Below are 27,028 nucleotides of genomic sequence, written 5' to 3'. Positions count from 1 at the left end.
TGGCACTAACTCAAGTCGAACGCCGAGGAATTTGGGGTTGTCACGGGTGTCCATTAACACTCAACACGCCTGCTCCCCCCCTCCACCTCAAGTGTCCAGCCTTGACCTCGCCATCTCGTTTTGGCAGGAAAGGTCAGCAGTGTAGAAAAGGCCCCTTGTTTAAATCGAGCCCAAACGCCAATAATTGGGGCACCTCGGAGAACCAGCACGAGAGCTCACAACCGCCTTTGCACTGGGTGCGTCCGGCTCTGGCCGAGCCCCGCGCCGAACGGCAGGAACCAGAAGTGCTCTCAGCGCGGGGGGGGGGGGGGAGCAGGGACTTGATTATCAGCAATTAGTGAATCGATGATTCTCCAAGACACTGATTCAGGCCAGCACTTCTTATTAGTGACAGTCAAGGAAAGCACAAGGGCAAACTTCATCAGCGCGCACGCCAGCTCCCAAAGAAACATAGTTGAGGGCTCAGAAATGTCGTGCAATGCCAACGACAGATTAGCAGAGCCCCAGCAAGTCCAGCACCCAGCACCCAGCACAGCGGGGGTCTGATCTTCAGCTGGGACCCCTATAGAAACAATACTGTTATTTCTTCTTAGTATCTATTAAGCATTCAAGCCAGGCGTCCAAAAAGCTTCAAACCATTACAGACCATTTAAGCAGGAATGGCACGGCACAGGCAAGAGGGGGCAGCTTAAATCTACATTTTACTTCCATTTGCCTGAGTTGTTTGTGCCAAAAACCCACTTGTGCCTGCATTTCACTCTGCTTTAATGCAATTAGGGAAGGGGATGGGGGGGGAGGGGGAAATGTTTCTAAAACAATTAGAGGGCTAACCCTGGCCTGTGTCGTGTTGCCTCCGATAATCTTCATTCTGTGCAACTGTCTTTGAAACTATATCGGAGCAGTTTTATCACACACCGCGTGTATTTTTAGTCTGCTAATCCCTTCACTTCCAGCGGGGCTGGTTGCTGGGGGGGGGGGGGGGGGGGGACCCTAATGCACTTTTTTTTTTTTCTTGAAACCCCAAAACAATTTGGGTTCTTGAACAAAAAAGCAGGCAGCCTCTCTCGCTGCTGGGGGGATGGGGGTGGGGGGAAGTTGCGATTCAGAAACCAACCTGCTCTGCTCAAAAAGCACCAGAGCTTGGATTGCAACACTGTTACTTAACAGGGCTTAGGCATCCACCTCTGCAAAACAATGAAGCAATTTAAAAAACCCTCGGACCGACTCCGCCTTACGGTTTCCGACCACGCTCTAAAGAAAGTTGCTTTTTGGGGGGGGGGGAAAAAAAAAAAAAAAAGAGGCAAAGGAGGATTTAAAGTCTTGCCCTTTGCAAAGCTAAATAAAACTCCTGCCTTGAAGTACAGGAAATGAAAAAAAATAAATAAATAAATAAAGATCTCCAGTGGAAAGGAAGGATATCCTGATGTGACACTGGTGCACTGCAAGGAGTTAAAATGTGTCTGCGTGTCCCCAACCAATGAGCAAGGGCCTTGCTGTATCCTCCCCCGGCGCTAAAGGGCCCTGCTGATTTCAGCACAGCTGCTACCTGCAACCACATCCCCTTGGTAGCAACGCACAAGGGGAAGGTGCAATTTTGAGCTTCTCTTTTCATCTCTATGGTGACAAAAAGCTCCGCGGAGGGAAATAAGGGTCCCTTCAACTCAAAAGGTTTCTCATTTTCAATGACTGCCTTTCACAATATTTTAATTAAATCTGTGGTGGGGAAGCTGGAAAAAAAAAAAAAAACTTTGCAGCTAGCGGGCTTCGTTTACGATCACAGTTATAGCCCCACAAGGTAGTTTCGAGTATTTTAAATTAGAAAGCTTGGCTGGCGAAAAGATTTAAAAATAAACACGCCAGCTGCACGGTTGTGCGCACCACCGGGCCGAGGCAGGCGAGAGCTTTTCCCTTGAAAACTGAACAGCGACCGTGCAAAAGGGCTTTGCTCTGCGTTCGGGCGGCACGGCTTGCAGGCTGCTTTTCAAAAGGGGGCGGCTGCGCGCCGAGCTGTCCCCATAAAGGCGCTGACGCTAAGGCACGTTTTTGGAGCCATTTGTTTCTCTGCCGGCTTGCAGTTACCGCCGCCACGCCGCGGGCCGGCTGACAGCTGCGGGACATGGGCGCAGCCACGCGCCGACCGGTGCCGTGCAAAGGTTGGGACAGAAAAGTGAAGTCGGAGGATTCGCCTTTGGTTTTTGGGAGGGTTTCTCACGACGGCACCGACAAAACCACAGATGGCTACTATTGCAACTAAAAGACAATTGCGCACACGGCTACGACTGCATCAAAAGTACAAATGGCCAAGGAGCGGGTGGCCTGCCGTGGACAGGAAGATGATGCGAACTCAAAACGCTTGTGCGGCATTTTACAAATCAGAAACAAAAAAAAAAGAAGTCATGCATATTTTCTCACCCCGAGGCACCCTAACGAAAAAGGCCTGTTTGCCCATTTCCAGACATGAAACCACTCTTTTCCCAACCGTACTCGCTCTCAGCTCTTGTCATCGGTGCCACTGTTGTATTGGCCAGAGGCACCGGGTCTTTGCGATATTAGGCACGGGAGAATACACCCAACCGCTGCCCCAGAGACCTTATAGCCTAGGCATCCTGTATACAGAGTATTCCCTGGTGTGATACCCGGGCTCGTGGACAACAGCATCAATATGGCCTTGATATTCAGACGGCGCTGGACAACAGCAAAATAAACTCTGGGCCGTTCTTTCTGGAAAAAGTCTAATAATAGACATCAAGGCAGAGACGCTTTGGAGGAGTTCCTGTAAGGCAAAGGGGAAACAAAACTGTAGAGACTATTAGAGAACGAAACTCTGCCTGGCAATTTACTGTGAAACTTCAGTCAAGTCACTTTTTAGCTCTGGGCTCCGAGCTCACACCTATCATTTGGGGATAATGCCACATCCTTACTGGATATGGGTGCTAGCTAAGCGAATTCATATAAAGCAGAGCAGACTGAACTCCTTGGAAGGAAGGCTCCACACAAGCACGTGGTATTAAAAGGAGAAAAGCCAATAAGCATATTACCAGATTGAAAAAAGAAAAGGTTTCCATATGAAACAACGTGGTTTCCATACAGCTCGCAATGGACAAGCGGTCCCATCAAAAAAAAGGGGAAAAAGAAAGAGCTTTACAGTTAGCACCTTCAGCAAAGAAACTACAATGGATGTGTCGTGGAGCCTGAATTATCCCCAGCTAAGTCGAGCACAAGGAGGAGCGACACACTGGTAACACCGGCACTATTATTACTGTCCCCGATGCAACTGTTCTTCGCCTAGAGGACAGCCAATATTGTCGAGCACTTTACATGAGACCTAAGGCAGGTACATCTGCACTGTGGCCAAGTGGACAAAGCAGTGGACAGGAGGCCTGGGTTTAACCCCAATTCTTCCCATGGGCCTAAGCAAGTCACTGTCCTCTCTGGCCTCAGTTTTCCCATCTGCAAAATAGAAATAATGACTCTCACCACCCTCATAAGTTGTTTTGAGTCTTTCTGATTAAAAAAAAAAAAAAGAGCAAGGCACTTATCCCACACTTTAATATGTGCTTGTCTGACGATAGAGTCCACAAGCCCAGCAAGAATTAAGACCATAGCCTGGATCTGCATGCATATGTTTACATGCATGTGTGGACACATGCCCACGCACACGTGTACACACACACGCGCGCACACACACACACACAGAGTGAGGACAGAGAATCTTTATTGCACAGATTTATTTCATAGACATTTGGGCTGGAAGGGACCCCAGAGGATCATCGAGTCCAGCCCCCTGCCCCACGGGCAGGAAGTCAGCAGGGATCACAGGATCCCTGCAAGATAAGCATCCAAATGTGTCCTGATTGCCCCCAAACTTACTGTCTTCACAAGATAAGAAACACAAGGGAAATATTATCACCCCCATTTTACAGATGCCGCTTTGGGCGCAGAAATTAAGTGACTTGCCCAAAAGGCACATGAGACACCTGTGGCAGACCTAGGAGCTAACCAGGGGTGGGCAATTATTTCGGGCACAGGGCCGCTTACTGAGTTTTGGCAAGCCGTTGAAGGCTGCATGCCAGGTGGCCAGGGGCAGATAAATATTAATTTTCTAAATTTTTTAGGGGCTCCGCGGGCCGGGTAGAATGGCCTGGCGGGCCGCATCCGGCCCACGGGCCGCATTTTGCCCACCCCTGAGCTAAACCCAGCTCTCCCAAGCGCCAGCCCAGTGCCTTAGCTACAAAGCCATGAGACCAAACAGAAAACGCAGGCTATTCTGTTGGCTCCTTTTTCTTGCCTATTGGAGACGGTTATTCTAGCGGCCATTCGGTCGTTAGCCACCTTTGGAGCATTTATTTTCACGGCAAAGGGAACAATAGGAAGAAGGCAAGTCCCACCAAAAGACTCTTCCCTCCAGTTCTCGGTTAGAAGACAGCTGCAAGCAATGAAAACAAAATGTTTTATTGCTTCCAGTAGCAGCAGTGATTAAATACTAAGAGCTCTAAAATGCAATGGGAACCCCCTTTTGGACCCACTGATAGACAAAGGCATGTTTTAAAAAATAATTAAAAAAAAACACCCAACAACACAGGAAAAGTAATTCACTTGGGACAAAAGTTTCTTGTATGCCCACGCAGACAGAAGAGCCCAATTTTCAAGTCAATTATTATTATTTAGTTTTAAATCGTACTTGCTGCAAGCTCTGCAAAACCCATTTCTACATATACATATTTTCTTGGGGGGGAGGGGGTAAAACGAAAGGAAAAAAAAAAAGCTTATCCCCACAAAGGAGTATGAAATAAATTGCTTTACTGAAGGTTAATAATATCCTGTCGCCGTGGTAAAAGACTCAATTACAAAACCTTCAGAAGAGCTCCCAAGGAACTCATCTGCCTGCAGTGACAGAGGCTTAAATAGCCAAACTACACAGAAAGGCTAAGCACTTCCCAAAAAGGGGGGGGGGGGGGAGGGGGGCAAAAGAGATGGGAGGGTGGTAAATAAAAAACCTGGAAATTGGACACTGAAGGTTATCAGAAAAAAGAAAAAAAAAAGCAAGCCCAACCTCTGCTACGCACACCCCCCCGCAACCATGATTCTTCCCTACACGCACAATTCTCTATAATCTCAGCAAGAATTATGGCCTAAGGAGACCAGCACTAATTTTAGTATCAGATTTATTATGCAGCAGGGAGCAGGAATCAGTCAGGCCCGTCTCTCGCTCCTAATGGGCTGAACTAGATCACGCTCCGGGAAGGCTCTACTGAAGGATAGCCAGGGCCTGGAGAAACAAAGCCGGAGGCGGGGGGCTCTCCCGAAAGCACCTAGGCCCTGCGGTCCTAGAAGTCGCAATACAACGTGCGGGCACTCTTCCTTCCTACCACGCCGTCTGCCAGAGGATCCCAAAGCACAGGGAGTACGGCTTCCAACGTGCTGAAAGAGAGGGGACGTGCGAAGTGGGAACAACGGAGGTCGGACTGTTAGCGCGCCGGGCTGAATGCAATACCCTGCTCTGCCACAGAATACCTGGGTGACCTTGGGCACATCCCTTAGCCCCGCCCCCATTGTACTTCCCTCGCATCCAAAATGCCCCACAGAGAAGTGTGCAAAAATTGGTTTAAAGTTTGTGCACTACCGGCAGCAGAGGACATGCGTGTCCTCACAGCTGGAGTGGCCAGTCTCTTAAGTTTTAGGGACCAGCAGCTGCAAACTGCAGCATTGCTATGAAACTATATCCCGCTTGTTGCAAAGGAGGTGAAAGACTTCCCTAGTTTGCAAGCTAACCGGGAGCCTGTGCTCGGTAACGAACCCTGGGTCTCGATGTTTTCATCACTGATTTCACCCATTATTCCTCTCTCAATCGCCCCCTTCCCCTCGAAAAATTAACCGGAGGGCTGAGGGGTGCGGGTGCGAATGCTGCGTTGTCCTCATCGGCTCCGACTGCATTTTTATTAAAAGGCCAATTTGCCATAGCGCGCCACCTGGCCCTGGAGCATCATCTTGGCACGAGATGGGTCTGTGGCAGAGGTTCCTACTCCCTGGGCACCAGCGAACCCAGAACCCAGGGCTGCTTTCTGCGTGCTTTGGAGACCACTCCCGCATTGCCCCTCTCCCCCCCGCGCTCAGCCTGCACGCTGCTTTTCACCGCAAGCAACTGCAAACAAACCCTGGCACATCCGGAGCTATCTTTTTCAGCAAGCTGGCCTAAGAAACTGAAACCTTTTGCGTGGGGCTTGCACCGACAATGAATGAAAACCAATCTCTCGTCTCGCAGCTCACCCGGTGATGCAATGTGAAGGCAAGCCTTACACCGGGTGCAAAGTTATGCGTGCACACAGCTACCTGCAGAAGGCGGAAGAGGGCTGCCGCACAACCAACGGGTCCCACTCTCACTCCCCACCACCTTCACCCTGCCTCGGCCGAAAGTCCCAAGGCGCATACGAGCAGCTGAGCAATCTCAGAGCTGCGCGATGAGCAGATAGGGGAATTACATAAAGTGGCAATTACAGGGTTGGGAATCGCCCTCTTTCAAAATGAGAACTATTTTGGCCGCCTTTTCACTTTGGAACCTCAAGGTATTTGGCAAGCACGACAGCTCCAAGTCTGACTAGATATCTCTATGCCTCCATTTTTCCCCCCATCTGCAAAGCGAAGATAATACTAATTACCTCCTTCGCCGGCGTACAGTGAGACGACGGGTCAGATTTTTCAAAACAGCTTAAAAGACTGCAGCACTTAAGACACTTTTGACAATGGGACACTGGAGTCTAAGTGAGACTTTCAGTGAGACCTGGAATAACATTTCCAAGAGTGCCAAAGGGGCAGCTTTCTAAAAGTGTCTCGAGATGTTGATCGGCACCGAGCGCCTTTGTGAATCGTACTCACTCCTGTTGACTTCAACGGCAGTCTTTTGAATACCCCATTGAGGACCTATCTGTATATTAAAGCATCTCCTTTTTTTTTCCCCCTTTAAATGGGCCTTAAATGACTTGGGCAATAAGGAGCTCAGCACTGGTCCCGCCAGAAGTGGTAGTTAAACCCCTGCTAACTTCAAGGGGAGCAAAGTGGAGTCAGCGCTAGGCATGGTAGAAAAAAAATCTCCAAAGGAAAGCATGCAATCAAATCACCAATGGCTGGGCAAAAACGTTTGACACCCCTCTTTCCCCCGCCGCCAAAATAAATGCCTTGCAGGTTTTCCATCCAAGTTTTGAAAACAACCCAGAACTCAGCGCTCCCGGGTACCAACTATCCTCTCCGGCCTAACCTCGGGAAACACGGACGGTCGCTGGACCACTGACATCCCTCTGCTTCAGAGCTGGGAGCCAGGGCAGCTGTGCTCGATCTCCATCTCTGGTCCCTGAGTAACGCCAGGCCAGCGTTTGCACTAAAACCTGCTTGCGTGTCGCTCGGGTTGGCACCTGGCACGCTTGCTTGAAGAGCAAGAGGGAAAGCTGGTTGGAAACCAGACGCTCCACCAACAGGTCTGCGTTTGTCCGATCCCCGCCAGACGAGGGAGAAGAGAGGAAGGAGCCGCTGGCAAACCTGGCTCCGGATTAGTGAACTGCAGGAGCCAAGCTGTGCCTTCCTCGGGACCACTAATTCTCCATCAGAGGCAGCACTGTTGCAGAAAATGCATGAGCTCTGATCATAGTACAGTTTCCAGCAGTCCAGCTGTTAGCAGCGGCGGAGGGCATGTGCAAACCTTTCCTTGTGCACACGAGGCCCAAAAGCCTGCTAAAAAACCAGGCTATAGCTTAAAATCCCAGCATGCTGGGTGAGACGGAGGCATGTCCCGACTGCACTCGCAACGCAAGTTCCCCTGACGCCGGAGCAGCGTCGTGTCACGTACGTGCCCCGGTGAAGCACGCAGGCAGGATGCTCAACCCAGACGTGGGTACTGAGCATCGCAGACTTTTAACCCAGCTGAGCACCAAGAAGCGGCCATGCGTACAGGCCAGCTTCCTTTCCCTCCCTGCCTCCCGAGGACCGGAGCGTGCTTTGCCTGCTGAACCCGCAGAAGTAACCGGGCCACGCAAGCCAGGACTTGCTCTACGGTTTCTGTTTCACTTCAAGGAGTGCTTGGCAATGCACGTTTATCTGCCCCGATCCCAATGATCGCCAGGTCTAGAGCGCGCAAGACACGCAGGTGCTGCTGCCCCCCTCTCCCCTCCGGAGCAAATTTGAAACGTTTCAAGGAAACAGAGGGAGGTGCCCGCAGCAGCAGCAGGCCTGCACCTGCCAGAAAGACTTAAGAACATGGCAAAGGCAGCACGATTTCTTTTGATCGTCCCTGCATCAAACGCTTCCCCTATCGACCAACATCCTCGAGTCGTGGGTCAGAACAACATACGGCACCGCTCCATTTTCCCTTTGCCGTCGCTTTTTAACGACACGGCTGCACGGCTTGCGTTTCAACTGTGCACACGTGGTGCGAAAGCTTGTTATGATGTGGCACCACCTAAATAAAGTTTGGTTCGCAATTTCAGCGGCTTCATCTGCTCGGCTACGCCGGTGACGAGACGCCATGAAAGTGCCTGCGAGAAATGATCACGGCTCATGACTGTAATTAAACTTCCAATAAAGTTTCCTCCAGGTTCTTTAGTGTTAAAGCTTCTGGCCTGACAGCTAACTCGCCGCTTTCCCGTTTTATGTACAAGCCATCTTTCCGTTTCTTTTTTAAAGAAAATACCCTTACAAATGAGAGTCCTCCTAAAGTAATCACTGGAGATGCCTGTAAAACAGAGACCTACCAGTTTTAACTGACTTCTAATTAAAACTCCAATCCAATCAAAGTCACGGAGTCGGGCTTCGCTGTGCCGGGCTTTCAAGTAGCGCCTTGTTTCATCTGGAAAAGTAAGGGCATCGCTGATGTGACCAAATAATAATAAAAAGCACCAGGCAAGACTATCACAATGCTCCTTTGGTGCATAACGAGCTGGACTGAAGACCCACGTAACCAGCCGCTTTGATCACGGTTCATGCAACCGCATCAGGAATTTAAGCGCACCCCGGCCAAAGACTCTCACCTGCTCCCTTTCACCGCCAGCCGTCCACCCACCCGAACCCGGGGCTGACTGTACCAGGAAATCCCCGCTTGGCACCCGGAGGGGAAAAAAAGTCACACAACAACACGGCGAGCTGCCTTGAACACACTGCGCTTCTCTGCGGACGCGTGGCAGGAACGCGCTGGGCTGCATGCTCCAGGGCAGACCGCCGGCGCCCCCGCCCCGTCGGTGGGAAAGGGTGGCTCAAGGGAAGCCGGGCGAGTGCGCAGAGGCGCAGTCCCGCAACACGGAGGAGAAAGCTGGGCTCGGATGGGCGGAGGCGCTTTGCCCTCTCTGCTCGGCCGAGCAAGGCTCACGAGAGGGATGCAGGACCCCGTGCTACCCCCGCGCTCCCCAGAGCCGTGGGCCCGCGGGGGGGCAGCCAAGGCCCCTTCAGACCCCGGACCGGAGCACAAGTCCTGCAGGCTTCCTCCTTTCCACCTCTCCCTCCAACTCAGGCCGGACACCGGATTTACACCACAACGCAGGGGCACACTTGAGTTCCTTCGGACCCCCAGCGGTCCCCCCGCAACCTCTCCAGCCGACTGGTCCGAGTCCCACACCCCAGCCCGCTGGTACCCTGCCAGTGCCACGTGCCAGGCAGTAGCCATAACTCAGCCCACAAACTACCTTTCACAAGCCCCGGCCGAGCTCGCTCTTATCTCATTTCCCTGCCCGCCCCCCCTCCACAAGTCTCACAACCGCTGCAGCTGTTCGGAAACCCGGGCGTACCACGAATTTCTCGATTCCAGCAGCGATAGGCCTGCTCAGCTCGACACAGCTACCAGCAAGGTGGAAAACGTTGGTCTCTAATATCAATGTGTGACTAAAAGTCAGTTAATAAAAAAAAAAAAAAAAAGATTTAATTCCTCTCCCCCCGCGATCCGCCCCCCCGCCGCCGCAAGACTTTAGTCATATATTTTAAAAAAACAAAACCAAAAAAAAAACCCCCCAAACAATCGCTTGAGCTCAGAAGTCTTTTCTTTAACGTATTTCCTTTGTGGTGTGCAGGGGCACAGGAACTGCCCAGAATCGTGGGTGCCACCAAACAGAAAAAGGCAGCGTGGCCCAGTGGGTGAGGCACGCAACGGGGATTTGGGGGCGAGCGCTCCACTCCAAGCTCAGCTGTGCAACCTCAGGCAGGTTACTCGGTGCTCGTTTCCCTGCCAACCCTTTGCCCATTTAGATTACTGGCTCTCTGGGCCCGGGACGGTCTCTAGCTCGGTGTCTGGATGGCGCAATGAAGCCTTATCTCAGCTGGGACCTCCATGTGCTACTCCAACGCAAACAAACAAAACCTTCCTCCCCATTCAACGCTGTGCTCTCCGCTCGAGCTCGGGTCAGGATGTTTTCAACCTGTTGCATGTTCCTCAGCAGACAGTGCTGCTGGTGCCCAGAAAAACCTATTCACCAAATAGGTCCTGTATACAGGGGGTACGCCTACATGTTCATTAATGCGCAGTGGTTACTAGGCAGACAAGGTTCTGGGTGAATCGGACATCTTTTATTAGACCAACTTAAATAGTTGGAAAACAATTTTTAAGCGAGCTTTCGGGTTAGTGGTTACTACGCATTTCATTTAGTACTTGCTTAATGAAGTAATAACTAAATGCACAGTATCTTGCACTGCTGCACAGTAGCACCAGCGCACTTTTTTTGGTGATGCTTACTGCACAGTAGCTTGTGGGACAACAGGGAATTGGTGATGCGCTATTTACCACGGGACCCCTAGGAGTAACTAGGAATAATGGGTGCAAGCTAGTGGAGAGGAGATTTAGGTTAGACATTAGGAATAATTTTTTTACAGTAAGGGTGGCCAGAATCTGGAACGGGCTGCCAAGAGAGGTGGTGCCGTCACCTGACTTGGGGGTCTCCAAGAGGAGGCTTGACAGTCACCTGGCTGGGGTCCTCTGACCTCGGTCCTCTTTCCTGCCAGCGGCAGGGGGTCGGACACGATGATCCTTTGTGGTCCCTTCCAGCTCTACAATCTATGAATCTATGAAAGAATAACACTGCGCAGTAGCGTATTAGCACCAGTTTTGACCGGCATGCTACTGCACAGTGTCATTAAGCTACTGTGCAATAAGCATCTCATGTAGACATACCCAGTAGGTGCCAAAATTCAGATAGGCGTGCGGCAAAGTGAGCGCATGGCCAACAGCAGAGCGCAGCCCAACAGACTCAGAGAGGGCAGGGCATTCGAAGCATGGAAGCAGGAGAGAGACATTCAAAATCAGTGAGTACAATCCTGTAAGAGTGAGCAAAACATAGAAGAGGAAGGGTTTTTTTTGTTTTGTTTTGTGTTTTTTTTTTTTACTCAAACTTGTAAATCTGACCACAAGAGATAAATGTGCATTGCATGTCTTACGGGGCGGGGGGGGGAGAAACCAGAACTATAGCCACGTGCAACCATCTCTCCATCTCCGGCTGTCAGAGCCCAGCAATTCGGAGAGCTGCATCAGTCATCCCCAGTCAGCAAGGAGATGAGCGACTGCACGACCAGAGCAGGCTCTGCCATGGCGTGAGTGCCATCCGACAGTAGTCTCCCTGTCTGAGGAAGCATGTTTGTACCCAAAAGCTGGCAAAGAACAATTTTTCCAACTATTTAGTTGGTCTAATAAAAGATGTCACATTTAACCAAAGAACCTTGCCATCCTACAGAGGAGGCCTCAAGTTGACCGCTCCCAACCAGCAGCAATGTCCCAGGTCTTTTTTTGGGGTTGTTAGGCCCCGCAAGCTCATCCTGCTCCTGTTATGCTCTTGTCCTTCAACTCCAGTTGTATTTTGTACCATTCTTCCCTTCCTACCTTCGCCACATGCGCAGCATTTCTACGAGCTGTGCAATAACTCCCACGGCCAACCCCGGTACCAAGTGAAACCCGTTTGCAGCCCTTTGGCATCCTTCTGCACGAGACGTATTGCATGGCCTCGGGTAGTATTAGCAGCCCAATTGTTAGGTGCGCCGAGTCAGAGCCGGAGAGAGAAGCGATGCAGCTTTGATTCGTCATAAGGCTCGAAAAAAGAAGTTGCCGCGTGCGCTGCTCCGAAGCAGAGCTTATTCTCATGAGAAAATTTCAATTCTTTCAGCAAGAGCACCAGAAAAATTGCTGATGACATCCCCTCCAGCACCAACCTATGTCACCAGTGCAACCAACAAAAACCCATTTTCTATTGCTAACGATTTCCAACTGACAAGCTTTTACAACAAAGCCGGCCTCCAACACGAGCACCAACTCCGAGCACAACGCAGAGAAATCCACAGATACTCGGAGCGAAAACTGAACCGGCCTTTTTTTTTTTTTTTTGGCCTCTTTACTCAGCTACATACAATATGAAGTTGTCCTTTGGGAAATTTTCTGAACAATATTTATATAGCAATTGTTACAAAGGCTTCCATTAATTTTCTATTTAAACAGACCTGCCGTTTCCCGGTACATCAAAGGAACTGAAAGTTTGACAGGCCCTGGACAGTCCATATTGTGCATGCAACGCTGGACTTCCCGAGCATTTTCCTTCTTTCTTTTTGTCTCCGACACCACTCATCTTTCCCTTTGGGGCAAAACCGACCTGGGAAACGTGTGACAAGAGGCAGGAGGGATATGCAATGCTGGAAGAGAAGCACCTTTGGATTTGGGACACTCGAGGAGGTGGAGAATCTGAATCATCGGTCTAAGAGGAGGTACGTTTCATCCAGTGTTTCGGGTGCTGATCATCCCAAGCCCTGAGGCCCGCCAAGCTGCAATTTGCCCTGGTGACCCGGATCTGAGCCACAACGCTTGGATCTAGGACAAAGCTTTGCCCACGACCTTTGCCTTTGGGACCCAGCGAAGGAAGCATGGCAGGTTTGGCAGTTTCCATCTCTGGTAATTATACAATACGCACAGAGAAGGAAAAAAAAAACCAACCCAGCAAGGCTCAACGACTAAGTCATGGGAACTGCTTAATTCACGAGGTATTCGTCGCCTCCCCCTTGCCCCGTCGTTCTCCCTCCCACCTGCCAGGTCAGCTCATTACTGTCACTCTGCATCAGTCCTTGCTGCAGCAGTTTTCCCAAACCTTTGCCCCTCCAGACAGCTTGAAGCCTCTTGCCTTTTGTATGGGAAGAGTCGGTGGGAAATTAATGCAAGTCTTTGGTGGGCAAGGGGCACGCACGGGCAGAGGGAGTGAAGGTTTCACGCCTTGGCGTTACTCCCCTTTCCCCCCTCCCTACCCTGAGCCACACAAAAGCATCTATGTACTGAGGGCTGCAAGATCGTTCCCAACGTGTAAAAGCGAAGCACGCGCATAAATCTTCGCCAATTATATTTATTTATATATATATATTTATTTATATATAATTACTTCCTTTGTAATTAGTTTATGAAGTATGTTCTTAAAAAAATAATAATAATAAAATTAAAGCTACTGGCTTGTGACAATACAGCCATCTGCAGGTGTTTAGATAAGACCAATAACGCTGAGCAGGACATGAATGGCTCGGTTTATGCTTGCAGCTCGCTCGACGCTCAAGAAAAATAGAAGATGACACTTAGGACAACACAGAATGGGGAAAGGAAGAGAAGCAGCAAAATCCCAAGGTACAGCTTGAATTTATTGAGGCTGCTTAGGTATCTGAGGGGCCAAGTCAGCTGGAGACTTAGGAAATTAGTCATCATTTATAGTGCAGTAGTCCTTCAGAGATCTCGGCCCCGCCGGAGCCTTGCCAACCGAGCCACGGCACAAAACAGTAATCAAACGGTCCTTGTCCCAAAGCGCCGATAATCCCAGGCTCCAGTCCTTGGGACCAAGGAAAGATGCTGCCTAATTTTTTAATTCAGGAAAACAACTCTTAGTGGGTCGAAACCACACGCGCATTTGCAGGCAGCAGGCACGTCTACACGAGACGCTCAACGCGCAGAAAACTAATGCAACTGCACATTCGCGTGGTGGGCAAAACTGTGCTAATAAATCTGTGCATTAGGGTCACCAAAAGCCATTCAACTGCGCTACCGCACAGCAGCAACGATTGCAGCACATTAAGTTAGTACCTGTCATTACAGGTACTAAATTTAATGCACAGTAATTACAGCGCATTAATGAACATGTAGACGCGCCCAGTAGGGCTGAATTTACACCTCGGTCAATCATTTAAGGAAGTGTCACATACGGCTTGTGCTCCTGCTCCTGTTTTTGTGGGTTTAATTACCTTTTTAAAAAGAAAAAGAAAATACATGCATTTCCATCCAGGTGAGGCCCAAGGAAATGGAGGCAAAACTGACCAAGTCGAAGAGGGACACCCTGTACTGACACTACACAAAGGTCATCGACCGTGCAAAGTAACCTTCCCGTCTCCTCCTCTTATGGGCTCCACAGTGCAACGAAATATTTAATGATAGTCCATCCTGATTCAGCAGAGCGCTCGTCCACGTGTTTATATGCGACTTAAGTGGGATGTAAGCACGCACTTAAGTGCTTCGCCACAACAGGTGTGGACTGAGATTTAGGGAATATAAAAATTACAGGCAAGACATAATCAGACAGAGGTGTAGCTTTCTACGTTGGCGGCTGCTGTCTAAGTGATTTCCCTCGTCTCACACATTATCCTCCAAAATACTCTCTACTTACAAAGTAAAAATTCTAATGTAATTGGAAGAATCAAGGAAATATTCAGAAGTGAAACAGTACCCAGACATAAATCAATGAGGCAGGCAGCTTGGGGGTTTTTTTTCCCCTTCTCAAGAAATACTTCTATGTTGTGCGCACGCACGCACACACACCCTTTGTAATGCTGGTTCAATAACTCTCCTCTAAAAATAAGTTACAAGTTCTCCCTAATGCCTTGGATTTCACAACATTTAGGAGCATATCACTGGAGTCAACAGGCTAAAAAAAGAATCCATTAGTATTAACTGGCCTGTCACTGGCGGTGACAAATAAATGAATTTGATGGTTTTAGATCAGTCATTAGTAGACCTACCCCCAGGCTGATAAAGGCTGAGCACTTTGCAGATGAGATGCACTCAATCTGGAGGCACAGAGAAGCCTGCAAGGGTGTTGGCTGTGCTGTTTCTCCCTCTTCATCTCTTCCCTCTCCCTCGTGTCCCTTTCCCAGCACTTCCAAGAAGCAAAATGCTGGTACCCAAGAGATTTCCAATGCCTCCATTAAAAAAAAAAAGTTGCAGAAAAGCATGGGGGAGGACTCAGCCAACTGAAAAAGGACCCCAGTGCAGCAAGCTATGTTTTTAATTTTTGCTTAGCAGTAAGTCAAAGAAAAGGAAAGTACATTAAACACAAGCCTGTTCTTAACACAGAAGGCATCCTTAGGCAATGATAATGGGAAGACATACATTATACACAAATACAAAAATGTCTCTGGGGATTACAGGCAGCGCGAGCGGTCTACCTTGTGGCTGGGGAGAAAGCGGCAATGTTTACTTCTCCAAGAAAATAAAAAGCCACATCCCGAGTCTTGCCTTGTATAAAGCTCGGTGCGTTCTGCCTCGTGCAAAACCTGCCCCATGCATGGACTGGCTGAATTTAAGAGCAGAGCTAAGACGGCGCCCCAGGCAGGGCCCCAGCACCAGGGAAAGTATGTGGGACTGCTGCCTGAAGAAGGGTGCTGGTACCCGAAAGCTTGCCAAGAACCATGTTTCCAGCTATTTACTCGGCCTAATAAAAGATATCACATCTACCCAAAGACCCTTGTCTGAATATTAAGCCTACCTCTCTCCAGCCTGCACTAACCCAATGCAGCTACTGATCTGAATTGAAACAGGCCCGCCAACTTCTGCCCAAGGCCCATCCACCCCTGGAGGGAGACTGCTGAGCAGAGATGGGTTACACCTGCCTCCTGACCAGGGTTTTACAGAGCAAGCGGATCACGCAGGTTTTTGATGGACAACCTACCCCGGGACTGGCCAAGTACAGCATAAAGTGGTCCCTACCAGCTGAGCCCAGTATTGACTTCATGATACTCAGCATGCACGAGACGCGGCTGGAGGGCGAATGCCAAGTCGATTACTAAAAAAAATATATATATTTATGGTGCCATCCCTCTGCTCATCCAGTTAGAGATAAGACGGGGGCGGGGAAGAAGTCATGGGGAATAGGCATGACCTTGCTGCTCTACTCCAGGCTGCTAGCAAGGAAAGAGTGGCAGGGAAGGAAGGCTCTCACGCTCTGCCGGGCTGTTTTATTCACATTGGCTTGAAAAAGGGATTCAATCCTGCCCTACGTCCTTTACTTCAAACAGATGGTGCACCAGGGGAAATTAGTGAAAATAGCAACTCAGTACTTGGCTCTTTGGGTCATCACCTGTTTATTCGAGGAAACTACCCACCTGCCATTCTGGCTGAGGTATATTGTGATGTCTAAACGCTTTGGGACATCCTGCTGCTGTTAAAATGATTAGGAACGAGGCTCCCGGAAACCCCAGCCCAGGGTCTTATTCTGGCCCAACATATGGCTTGTTGGCTACTTGAGAAGAGCTAGTAGGGTTGAACAGGGCTGGGGCGTAGCAGTGCACAATCCAAGAAAAAGGGAAGGCCACTAAGCTTCACTTTTCCATCCGCAAGGACGGGCAGGTGTGCACTACTGCACATGCCGGCTCCACGTGCCCGATCAGCCACCGGCTTGCTCGCTGGTTAGACGAAAGGCTGTCTGGGCCCACAGAAGCACGCCTGCCCATTTGCCTACACACCGACAGAAGCACGCACGCCAAAATCAGCTGACAGTCGGCCGTGAAACACCCGATGCTTAAATAAGACGCTGTCAGGCTACTTCGCTGAATAATACTGATGCGCAACGACCTGCTGAAAGCTAGAAAGGAGGCAAAGAAAAAAATCCCTCTCAAATAAAATCCCTTTGCTATTTTGTGACTGGGCTGCCATCTGACGCTCGTGTCCGAGTCATCTGTAGGATGTATGATTTCATCTGGGATCCGGTCCTACAAATGCAATGACCTCTACTCTGGGTTGTTAGCGAGCACAGAGCACAGGACATTCAGCACCAAAAGCATGGCCTCTGGCATCTGAGCTACAGGGGTAACTCCCTTAGTGGGTGGCCACATCAGACTTGCCTCTCTTTTTCCATCACCCAGATACTAAAGAGGAAGCACAACACCCATCATCAGCAAATGATGTCCTGGTGAGTGTAATGGGCACTGCTATGACCAGGTCCACCTACTCCAGCTGTTGGGACCATTTCCAGCTACAAGGCGTACAGCCCCATGGGAAGCACTGGGAAGAGAGGACCCGCAGCACAGGGCAGGAGCAGTTCAGCAGGTCCTCGATACAAAGTTAAGTGGAAACTTTATACAGAGCAGTGCATCATCTAAACCATAAAGCAATAAGCCACCTGCATATTCACGTGTGATGGTAGAGCTACACTTAGGAGCGTGAAGCACCTTTTTATTTTTTTTAAATGTCATTTTCCAAACGAAGCAAATAATTATCTGGGCAGCTGAAAACATGTGGAAACCCCCCCCCAAAAAACAAGTTCAGTCTGACAGAGATCCCTCAATCTTGACACTTCCCACATAGAAGGTGAAGTGGGGTGCCCGTCGGTGCACGTGCATCCCGTGGGTGCGTAGACACATATATAAAATGTGAATCAAATTGATAAACTGTTCTCACTACTACAAGTGGGAATGCAACCACCTTCCCTCTTTGTTCTCCCATGTGCACGGTATCACTGCTGCTTTTTAAAGGTGCTAAGTTTAGAGGGTTTATAAACGCGCCACGACTGTGAAGGCCCGTTCACAAGTTGGAAATTGGTCAGATTTTTATCAAGCGGCAGCAGCTGTACGGCGGCGTACGTATATTCTCTCCCGCCTGCTATCAACCATAAACTAGAGTCTCAACAAGTTAAACCCCTGCAGCAAATTTCCTAAAACAACAGTTGCACGAAGCCCTGGACTTCACAAGAAGAGTTGAATTACACAGCAGAGCGTGATCTACCGGAGGCGGTTCGGGAGCATTTCGTGCTAAGGTCATTCTAAAAAAGAAAAGGGAACATTTTCTGCGGCTGCAGCCTGCCTCTTCTTGCTCAGGAACCGATTTGCATCGTCACAGAGGTGTCAAGTCCTGAAGACACAGCCAAGGAAGCCAAAAGGAAAGTGCTCAATCGGGAAATGGTTCGAAAGACAGCAGCCAGCCATTTCTAAAAATGAGTTTCACTGGTGAGTCACGAAGGGGGGAAAAGCTTTTTTTTTTTTTTTTTTTAAATAAACTCATTGCGTGCACAAAAATAATCAAAGATAAATCTCAGGCCGCCGAGCACGTGACCCGATAAGGGTGGCTCGCCATCCAAATGTTCCCCTATCCCAACGCCGCTCTGGCAGAACGTAAAAAAAATTGTAATGTGCTCTTTAAACAGTTAAACAGGCCGCCTCCAAAGGTTTTGAGGCAGGTCAAAAGGCTTCCTGCAGGAAGAGGGCTTGAGGGATGCACTTTTTACACAGGGAACATCGCAAGCCGTTCACTCCCACCTTTCTCTTTGGTTTTGGCAATCACGTCCGCACACAAAAACTTTCGTCTGAAAAAAACCAAATGATCCTAGATGCAACAGGAAGGTGAAATGCTGCAGGGGTGGGAAAAAATAGAGCCTTATGCCTAAGGATTGAGACCTCTCACTCAATGCCATTAATCTCCACGGATCCAAGCATCACCTACCCAGTTTGATTGAGGTACGGTCTGCATTTTAACACCGAACATTTACTACTCAACTGGGATATGCAAACGGCTACGCTCGACAGCCTTAACTCAGCAGCTAATTTGGGAAAAACAGGTCAACACAGGTGATTATTTGCCAGATAAATTATAGTACATTATGACAACTCTCACATTAAACCTCACCTTTATGGCAACTAATGTTCTCCAGCCTTGTGCAATACATCCAATGCTAAGACTATCCATCTCCCCCTCCCCCCCCCAAAAAAAACAAACCAACAACAATCACACACACACACACCACATACTCCATTAGAAATGTCAGTGGCCTAGTGAGACCTGACTACAAACAAACAGGAATAAAACCAGACAAAATCTGTCAACCTTTCCCTGTAAAGTGGTTTTGCTGTAATACTGGAAGACTAGCCAAGTTTCATCATTTGCTCTGCACCTGAAAAGACATGTAATACCAACCAAAAACAACACTTCAAAACAACAACAACAACAACAACAAAAGCAAATCCACTAAGCAAAGATGACCTGATTTTGCATTCGCATTTTTTGGGTGGCAGGATATTTTTGGCAATAATAGCAATTTCATCTCAGCTGCGCAGGAGAAGACAAGCTCCTTGTTCTGTTATTGTTTTGAGCAAAAAAAAAAAAAAAAGTCACATGGGAAAGTTTAGCAGCTCTGTTATAAGCTCCTGCAAACAATACTGAAGGTACAGACAGCTTTGGTAACCGAAGACCATTGGAAATGTGAAGAGGCCTTTGAAAAAGTGAGGGGGAAGGACTTCTTACAAAGCAGGATGGCTTCTGCGCTTTAATTATGAGACTAGTTAGGGCTTCTGCAACTTTTAAGGAATGCACGGTTGGAAACACTACACTAATCCAACAACATAATCCCAAAGCTATAAAACTCTGCAAAACAGAAACTCTTTGCTCGGGACACAAATACGCCCGTCCTCTCTTTCGTCACCAATTCGTATTAGCTACTTCTTATGAAAGTCGAAGCGCTCGAGGAGAGGTTTCACCATATTTGTTTAGTCTGAAATCCTGCCTCCAGATTTTTTTTCCCCCCTAAACTGCTATTCCTCCTCTTGCTGTATGCTCAGAGTAGTTAAATTACACACTGTTTTTCCTGGATGTGTGTTTTACACGGTATTTAATGTTATAGTTCCAAACACGATTAAATTGCTCGCTCTCGCGAGGGATTATATACAATAAAAGTATTAAGTTAAATTTGTTTAGGCAGCCTCTCTACATCCAATTCCAGCCACAATTCCCTTTTTGCTTGTGTCTACAACTTCTTAATGACGGGGCGGTACAAGAACAGAATACAGAAGCAATCCAAGTCGACTACAGTATATACAAATGTTATCCACCAGATGAATTAAGTTGTTAGGTTGGGTGGGGTGGGGGGTGTTCAGTGGAGTCTCAAGTTAAATAAAAAGAGAGAGGAAAGTCAACTGGAGAAAATCTCTTTCAGACTTCAAAAAAAATCAAGTTAACTGACTGCACATTTGGACAGGAAAACTGATCTGATGCTTTGGCTACACAGGGCTGCCGGTTCAAATCCACAAAGCAGGTCCTCCAGCACCAAGCGACACTGCAGAGAGACCGTGCAGACAAAAGCGGCTCCGCACATGGCTAAAGTGTCTTTGTCCCAACGTGGAAACCAACCGCACGATAACAAAAGTGCCCTGTACGAAGGCAGGTCACTTATCCACGCAGACTGGAAGGATAAGAGACTTAAGGCTCTTTGTTTCCCCGTTTTCACAGAGACTTAACAGAGCGCTCGGGACAGTTCAGAGCGTCGGGCCAATCGGGCGCTTGCTACCCACGGCTTACGAGCGGCCAAACGTGGTGCGGAAAAGTTGGCAGCGAAGGAAGGGCAGAGATTTATTCCTGGCCATTCGGCTACCAACCAGCCCGGAGTCTGCCCCTACGCCGAGCGCTCCTCCGAGACCCTGCACCGATACCTCGAGCAAAATCTGGCACCAGCTCCAAGTCATGGAGCGACACTGCCCTGGTCAAACCAGGAAAACCTCAGGCTCCTTCAGCCAGACATAATGGCTGGGACTCTGCAAGGAGATGGTTAAACTAGAGACATGTAATATCGCACAAAGCAGCTCTCCTGTAGTTTCACAGCCATATGCTGATACCCTTAAGACGCCATGCGCTCCAGCTTTAAAAGCTTTCATTGCCAATTCCCTGTTTGAAACCTGAACTGCCTGGCAACAATGACTCTCTGTGTGCCTAAAATCCTATTATTGATCCTCCTACTTACCTTAGGCTGTGCTCGTCGGGGAAATGCAACTTTAGGGTCAATCTGAGGAAAAAGAAAAGGGGAAAATCAACATGCTAGCTTGGTATTTTTGTTTTTAAACCCCTGAATTATTAATCTCTCATTTCTCAGGCTTAGCATTCAGAAGGCTGGGTCATCAAGAGCAAATCAGGAGCTGATAAGAATCAAGTCCTGGTTTTTTTTTTTAGTTTGGGGTGGGGGAGGAAAGGAAAGAAAGCTGATCCCGTCTATCAGCCATGCACAGGGTATTCTAGCCTGCAGCTCCTTTGGTACACGAGGGGCTCTGTGCTACTCTTTGGGCTCGCCACCAAACACCGAATGCTACTTGCATAGTCTGGAGACTGCTTGTAGAGACAGAGAGCTGGAAAGAATATTTCTTAAAAAGCAAATGTCCTTCAGGTTCTGGGAGGGGTGGTTAATGGTTCCCCCCACACACACTTACTCTCCCCCAGAAAAAAGAGATGCGCTGCAAGCCAAATGATTTAAAGCAAATGATTAAGGCTAGCGTGTTCAAATGACTGCAAGATTATTTTTTCTAATTGCATTCCTGATGAATCTGCTTTACAGAACACAGGTGGACAATAAAAAGAAAACACAACTGTGAAGGGATACTTCAAATTAAAATTCAAAAACAACAACAACAACAACAACTATCACCCAACCCTATTTCTAAATCCACATCCTGAAAAGATGTGTTCAGGGTTTCTATGAAGGAGCCACGTTAAGTGATCTCAAGGGAGACCTCAATGCCACTGAGACAGCAAGCAAGAAAACACCCTGGCTTCATCCCACGACACCTTATTTTTAGCTGCCTTTATTCTGCATTTCAGTTGGCAAGTCGCACAGGGTGTCCCCCCCCCCGCCTCGATTCACCAAGCCAGTTTTGCAATTTTGAAACAACTTTCCAATGAGCCATCCTGAGATGGTAACTGTTTCCTGCCCTCCAAGGTGAATGGGGGGGAAGGAGAGAGGGAGGCATCACCAGGGATTCATGTTTTGATGCAAACAAAATAATCGATTTAACACTAATGCCTCTTAAATGGCCCCTTTACATAATAATATGTCTGTATGCTGCTGATTTCCCACTGTTCTTTCGCACGCAGGCATCTAAATAAAAAGTTTGGAAGAGGGACAGCCTGAAGTAGCAAACCCTGTATCTCGCTGAGCTTTCGGTGCCTACTTTTCTTTGCATCAAACTTTGATCATACTTTTGTTAAGGCATACTTGGAGATAAAAGCCTTTTTTAGTGGAATATTAATTTCAGATTTTGTTATGGATAGTTTTTTTATACTACATAGGAACAGAGATGTTCCACTTGGTAGAGTCACTGGTGGCGGGATGTCAGTGATAGATAAGCACCATGCAACTCCATTTAACGACTGGTTTTAATCAATGAATGCCAAGTTGTAAATGGGACAATCATTTGATACTCAACTGATAAATTATTTTGCCTATATTAGGTACAAACGTACCGTCTGGTTGTTTGGGGGTTGGTTTTTTTTTACACGTATACCTGAGAAATGAGTGATTATGTGCCACTTTATTGTTCAAAAAGCATCAAAAGTCAAATCCTTTATCTAGAAAGCTAACCTTTTCAGAGAGATTAACATTATCTACAAACATATTCAGCACTGACTAGGTACTTGTCTACCAGGGAAATACAACAGGTGTGGATTTTCCATTGAGATACCCAAAGATAAAAGCAAGTATGCATGATGTTACATCAGCTCTCAAACTGACATGTTTTTGCCTTAAAAATCAGAATATCCACCCCACCCTGCAAAAAAGTCAACCCCCCAGCACAGCTTCAATCATGCCAGAAAGACATCAGTGCAAAAAAAAATAAAAAAAATGAAATTAAAAAAAAAAAAAAAAATCAGAACAGCCATCAGATGCTGAAGCAGCATATCCATTTCTGAAGGCCAGTTCTCAAAGCACAGGCTTCTTTACACCACTCATTGCAAATAATTATGCATTGGGCAAAACTTTGGGCTAAACCCCATCATCAGCCTTTGAAAGTGGAGTCATACATTCAGCGTGGCAAATCCGTACCTTTTGCACATCCCTGTCAACTATTGAAATACCAACCAAAAAAACTAAATAAAAAAAAAAAATCAAACTTCTACCAAAAAAATAAAAATAAATAAAAAATTAGTTAGTTAGGTACAATTCTACTTACTGTATCTACAAGTCCTCTAGGAAATGACTATAATACTATTTCTGATATGAATGGCCATTACCTAAACAAAGCTTTTAACGTAACTGTAAACAAGAGCGCCGTTTCCATGCCAATACCCAACCGATCGGCCTCCTGTACTGAACGTTGAAACAGAGTCAAATGCTATGTTATGCTGAAGAACAGTTACTATAATATGTCTACAAATAAAGGGCGGAGGGAGAACTTGGGTGGATGTACTTTGGGATGGAGGCTTTCGGTGCAGTTGCCTCTCTTGCTTTCTCTAAGTGGGTTCAATCACTACAGCATAATTGAGACTGATGGAAATTTGTCTTGGTCCATTTCTTTGCCCCTCCCCTGCCCGAGAGCACGTTAATACATGCCAGCGACTCGACCGCGACGCGGGGTCAAGGCAGGGGAGGGTCTTCAGATGCAGCCAAAACCCATTTGGAGGGGCCTCCTAGGGTTTGCTTTTGATTTGAAGCTCATTCACAAAACGCTGGCCTCTTTTTATCTCAACTTATCGTGTCTAAAACACATAAATAAATAAATAAAATACACCGAATATAGCTGTCCAGCAGGAGTCTGGCGAGAGTTTAATCTCAGGAGCACAGTTGAATCAGTTATCTTGCCATATCTGATTAAACCCCAAATCAAATTATTAAGGAATGTGAAGGCATGGGCTACGTGTTCAGACAAGCCCAGCACAATTTGTGGGGCGAATTAAAACACTACGGTCCACCTGCTTCTGGAAAGGGTTTTGTTTCCTTCTGGTTGGTTTGCAAGCAAGTTCGAGCAAATACAAAAAAATACACCGCGCTTGGCGTGCCTGGCTCTTGCCTTCTTTTCCGTTCGCTGCATTCATCCCCCCCCCCACACACACACACACAATTTTAGCAGCGTTAAGCCACCGCCCCCTCCAACCAGCGTGCTCGTGTGAAAATTCAATAGAAAGCAAATTAAGATCCAGAACATGAGCCATGAAACACGGTAGCAAACAAGAAAAAATAAAAAACACTTGACACTTTTAGCAGACAGCTAAACCAGGACGAGTCCTCCCTCCCTTCCCCGAACTCCTCTCTACAGACAGCCCGGTACCAAAAGCCGTGGTGACCTTTACCAGTGTCCTTTTTTTTTTTTCCTGCTAGGTTTGCTGAGGCTCATCACTGAAACAAAGTAGCAATGCACAAACTTCACTTTTGGCAAAGCACTGGGAAGCAAGATGAAACTAAGGCCTAGCTACGTGGGTATCTTGGTATCTACTGCTGGACCCCATGCCAAAAATGCAATGCGAGGTTTAGGGCTTTTACTTGCATAGTTCTGGTCTTTTTTTCTTTTAGAAGGAAAAAAATAGATATATAAAAAAAAAAATAGGCCGAATCTCCTGAGCATTTTCCCCCATGATCCACTGGGGACTGATTACACTGGAAAGCTTGGCAGAAATGACACACAGTCTTCCACAGCACCTTTCCCCTTAAAGCGCGTTTCATTTATTAAATTCCCAAGTCTCACAACACCCCTGTGTGGCAGACTGGGGGATTCCCCCCCCAAAAAACACTGATTTTGGGGAGGTCAGACTGGGAGAACTTCAGGAACACGTGTGATCCCAGACCCAGAAATAGAAGTCCCCCCCCCCAGAAGCAGCTTCTCTTTTACTCACAAAAGAAAGTTAGTTTTAACCTTCAAAAAAACCCAGAAAACAAAAACGGTTCATTTCACCAGTGGGTGATTTATAATTTGGGGCTGGAGGACAAGCCGCCAGATCTCCTTTGTCACTGGAGGCAGGAAAGTTGGAACAGAAAAAGAAAAAGTTCCAGCTTTTACCGGTCAAAAGCGAACTCTGCAAGGATCACCAGGATGAACTTCCAGCTCGGTGACACTTTGACGCTGCTTTTAAAAGCCGCCCAAATCGCTGCAGCTCCGGCAAACCAAACAAAAAGGGCACTGTCCCTTTAAATGAGCCTGTCACAGCCATAACATTGCAGGAAATAAAGGACACATTAAAACAACAACGCATACAACATACCGTCTTGGAGTCTAATTCATGGTGGGGCTGAGCTAGTACTTTGTCTACACTTGCCGGATCAGCAAACGTAACGAAACCGAAGCCTCTGAAACGAGACAAAAGAACAAGGTGGGGGAGAGACAGGGAAAAAAGAAAAAAATACATAAGAACTAGACAGAAATTTGTCAAAACCCAAAACATCAACAAACAGCCGGTCCCTCTGTGCCACCCCCTCCTCGGAGGCAAAAATCAATCAAATCTCAGGTCTGAGAGGGAGGAGACAACCCCAGTGCCTCTGGTCCTACCCCACTTCACCTCTCTACCCCCAACTCGGGCTTTGTTTGATCCTGGGCTAAGGATGGGATCACCTGAGAGAGGAAACCGCAAGGACTCGACAAAATACCAAACACAACTCTCCGCACGGCGCAGCCGGCCGCGGGGCTGCTCGATTTGGGACACCCCATCATTAATAAAAAAATAAAATAAAATAAAGGGAGATGCAAAAACGCCACGGTGTGCACGGAAACCGAAGCAAACGGGCATCAGGGTCCGGTCTGATTTCCTAGTCTCCAGCTATTTAAGCGTTCGGGAGTTGAGAAATAAAAACGCTAACAAAAAAAAAAAAGGAAAGACACCCTTCCCGCTCAGCCCGTGCTTATTTCTAGAGACTTTTCCCCCCCCCCCCCTTTTTATTTATATATTTTTTTTGCGGCGGCAACACACGGATGCACCTCGCCGCATCTCAACTTTCCAACTCGGGAACTCATTAACAAAAACCGCGAGGCGGATTTACCTGGAGCGCTTCGTGGTGGGGTCCCTCATGACCATACATTCTCTGATTTCCCCAAATTTGCTAAAATAGTCTCTAAGGCTATCTGTAGGGGAAGAGCGGAAAAAAAAAAAAAGGAGACGGAGGGGGAGAGAGAGAGAGAGAGAGAGAGAGGTGGGAGAAGAGAAACAAGGAGGAGGATAATAACAACAATAACGACCCCCGCAGTGGGGGCGGCGGGGCGCGGGCCGGGGCGGGGGGCGGCGGCGCGCCCACCCGAGGTCGAATAGAGGACTCGACAAAGGACCCGCGGGGCGGGGGCGGGCCGGGCCGGGCCGGGGGCGCCCGTGCCCGGGGGAGCGCGGCGGGCTGACAAAGGGCCTCCCGGCCGCGGGCGCCCCCGGCCCCGGCCCCCCTTACCTGGTGAGGTTTGCCAGCTCAGGCCTCCGATAAACATTTTGCTGGAAGAAGAAAACAGGACGGAGTTAAGCACAGATGTCAGATCGGCCATTTTGACGGGTAAGTTGCAAAAGCTACGAGGAAGAGAGTGGGAGCGCGGGGGAGCGCGCGGGGGGGGGGGGGGGGGCGCCCGCCGCCCACCCCGGGGCGCCAACTCCGGCGGCGGGGCCGGGCCGCCGCGACTCACCCCGGGTCGTGCTGGGAGTCGCCGGGGCTCCCCGAGGTAGCTTGGCTCCCGTCCGCCTCCATGTCTGCGAGCAGCCCGCCGTGCTCCCGAGCAGCCGAGCGCGGCGACCCCCGCCCCCTCCCCCCGCCTTCTGGGGCGGGCTGGGGTGCGCTTTTTTTTTTTTTTGGTTGCTTTTTTTTTTTTTTTTTTTCGCTTTTTTCCCCCCCTTTTTTTTTTTTTTCTTCCCCCACCCCCCCCCCTTCCCTCGCTACCAGGGAATATGACTGGAGAGAGGAGCCGGGGAAGCAGCCAGATCCGTCACACGTGGGATCAGCTTAGCTCAGCTCCTTCCCACCCTCCCCCTCCTGCCATCCTCTCCGCCCCCCGCCCCCCCGCGCGCGGGGGCGGGGCTCCACCGCGCCGCCGACGTCACCGGCCCGGCCCCGCCCCCCGCCGCCACCCGGCA

At 48.6% G+C, this 27,028-nt stretch overlaps 1 protein-coding gene across 15 annotated transcripts in view; it reads right to left on the bottom strand.

Moving 5' to 3' along the window:
- Nucleotides 1-26,790, bottom strand: part of MSI2 (musashi RNA binding protein 2) — a 340,287-nt gene extending 313,497 nt beyond the window's left edge. For 9 of the 15 annotated variants that reach the window (XM_090025086.1, XM_090025087.1, XM_090025090.1 and 6 more), the window contains exons 1-5: nucleotides 26,584-26,788; nucleotides 26,358-26,398; nucleotides 25,962-26,043; nucleotides 25,190-25,274; nucleotides 20,970-21,011 (exon numbers count right to left, since the gene is read on the bottom strand). In XM_090025086.1, coding sequence (XP_089881212.1) covers nucleotides 20,970-21,011; nucleotides 25,190-25,274; nucleotides 25,962-26,043; nucleotides 26,358-26,398; nucleotides 26,584-26,645 — 312 coding nt within the window. In that variant the 5' untranslated portion in view covers nucleotides 26,646-26,788. Of the gene's footprint in view, nucleotides 1-20,969; nucleotides 21,012-25,189; nucleotides 25,275-25,961; nucleotides 26,044-26,357; nucleotides 26,399-26,583 lie in introns of all 15 variants that reach the window. The other 6 variants (XR_016438846.1, XM_090025083.1, XM_090025084.1 and 3 more) reach the window with 2 other exon arrangements.
- Nucleotides 26,791-27,028: the final 238 nt, after the last annotated feature.

Source organism: Crocodylus siamensis, chromosome 13 (genome assembly GCF_052110815.1).
Source record: "Crocodylus siamensis isolate JL-2025a chromosome 13, ASM5211081v1, whole genome shotgun sequence".
In the NCBI taxonomy this organism is placed as follows: domain Eukaryota; kingdom Metazoa; phylum Chordata; order Crocodylia; family Crocodylidae; genus Crocodylus; species Crocodylus siamensis.
This window is presented reverse-complemented; position numbering and strand designations above follow the sequence as displayed.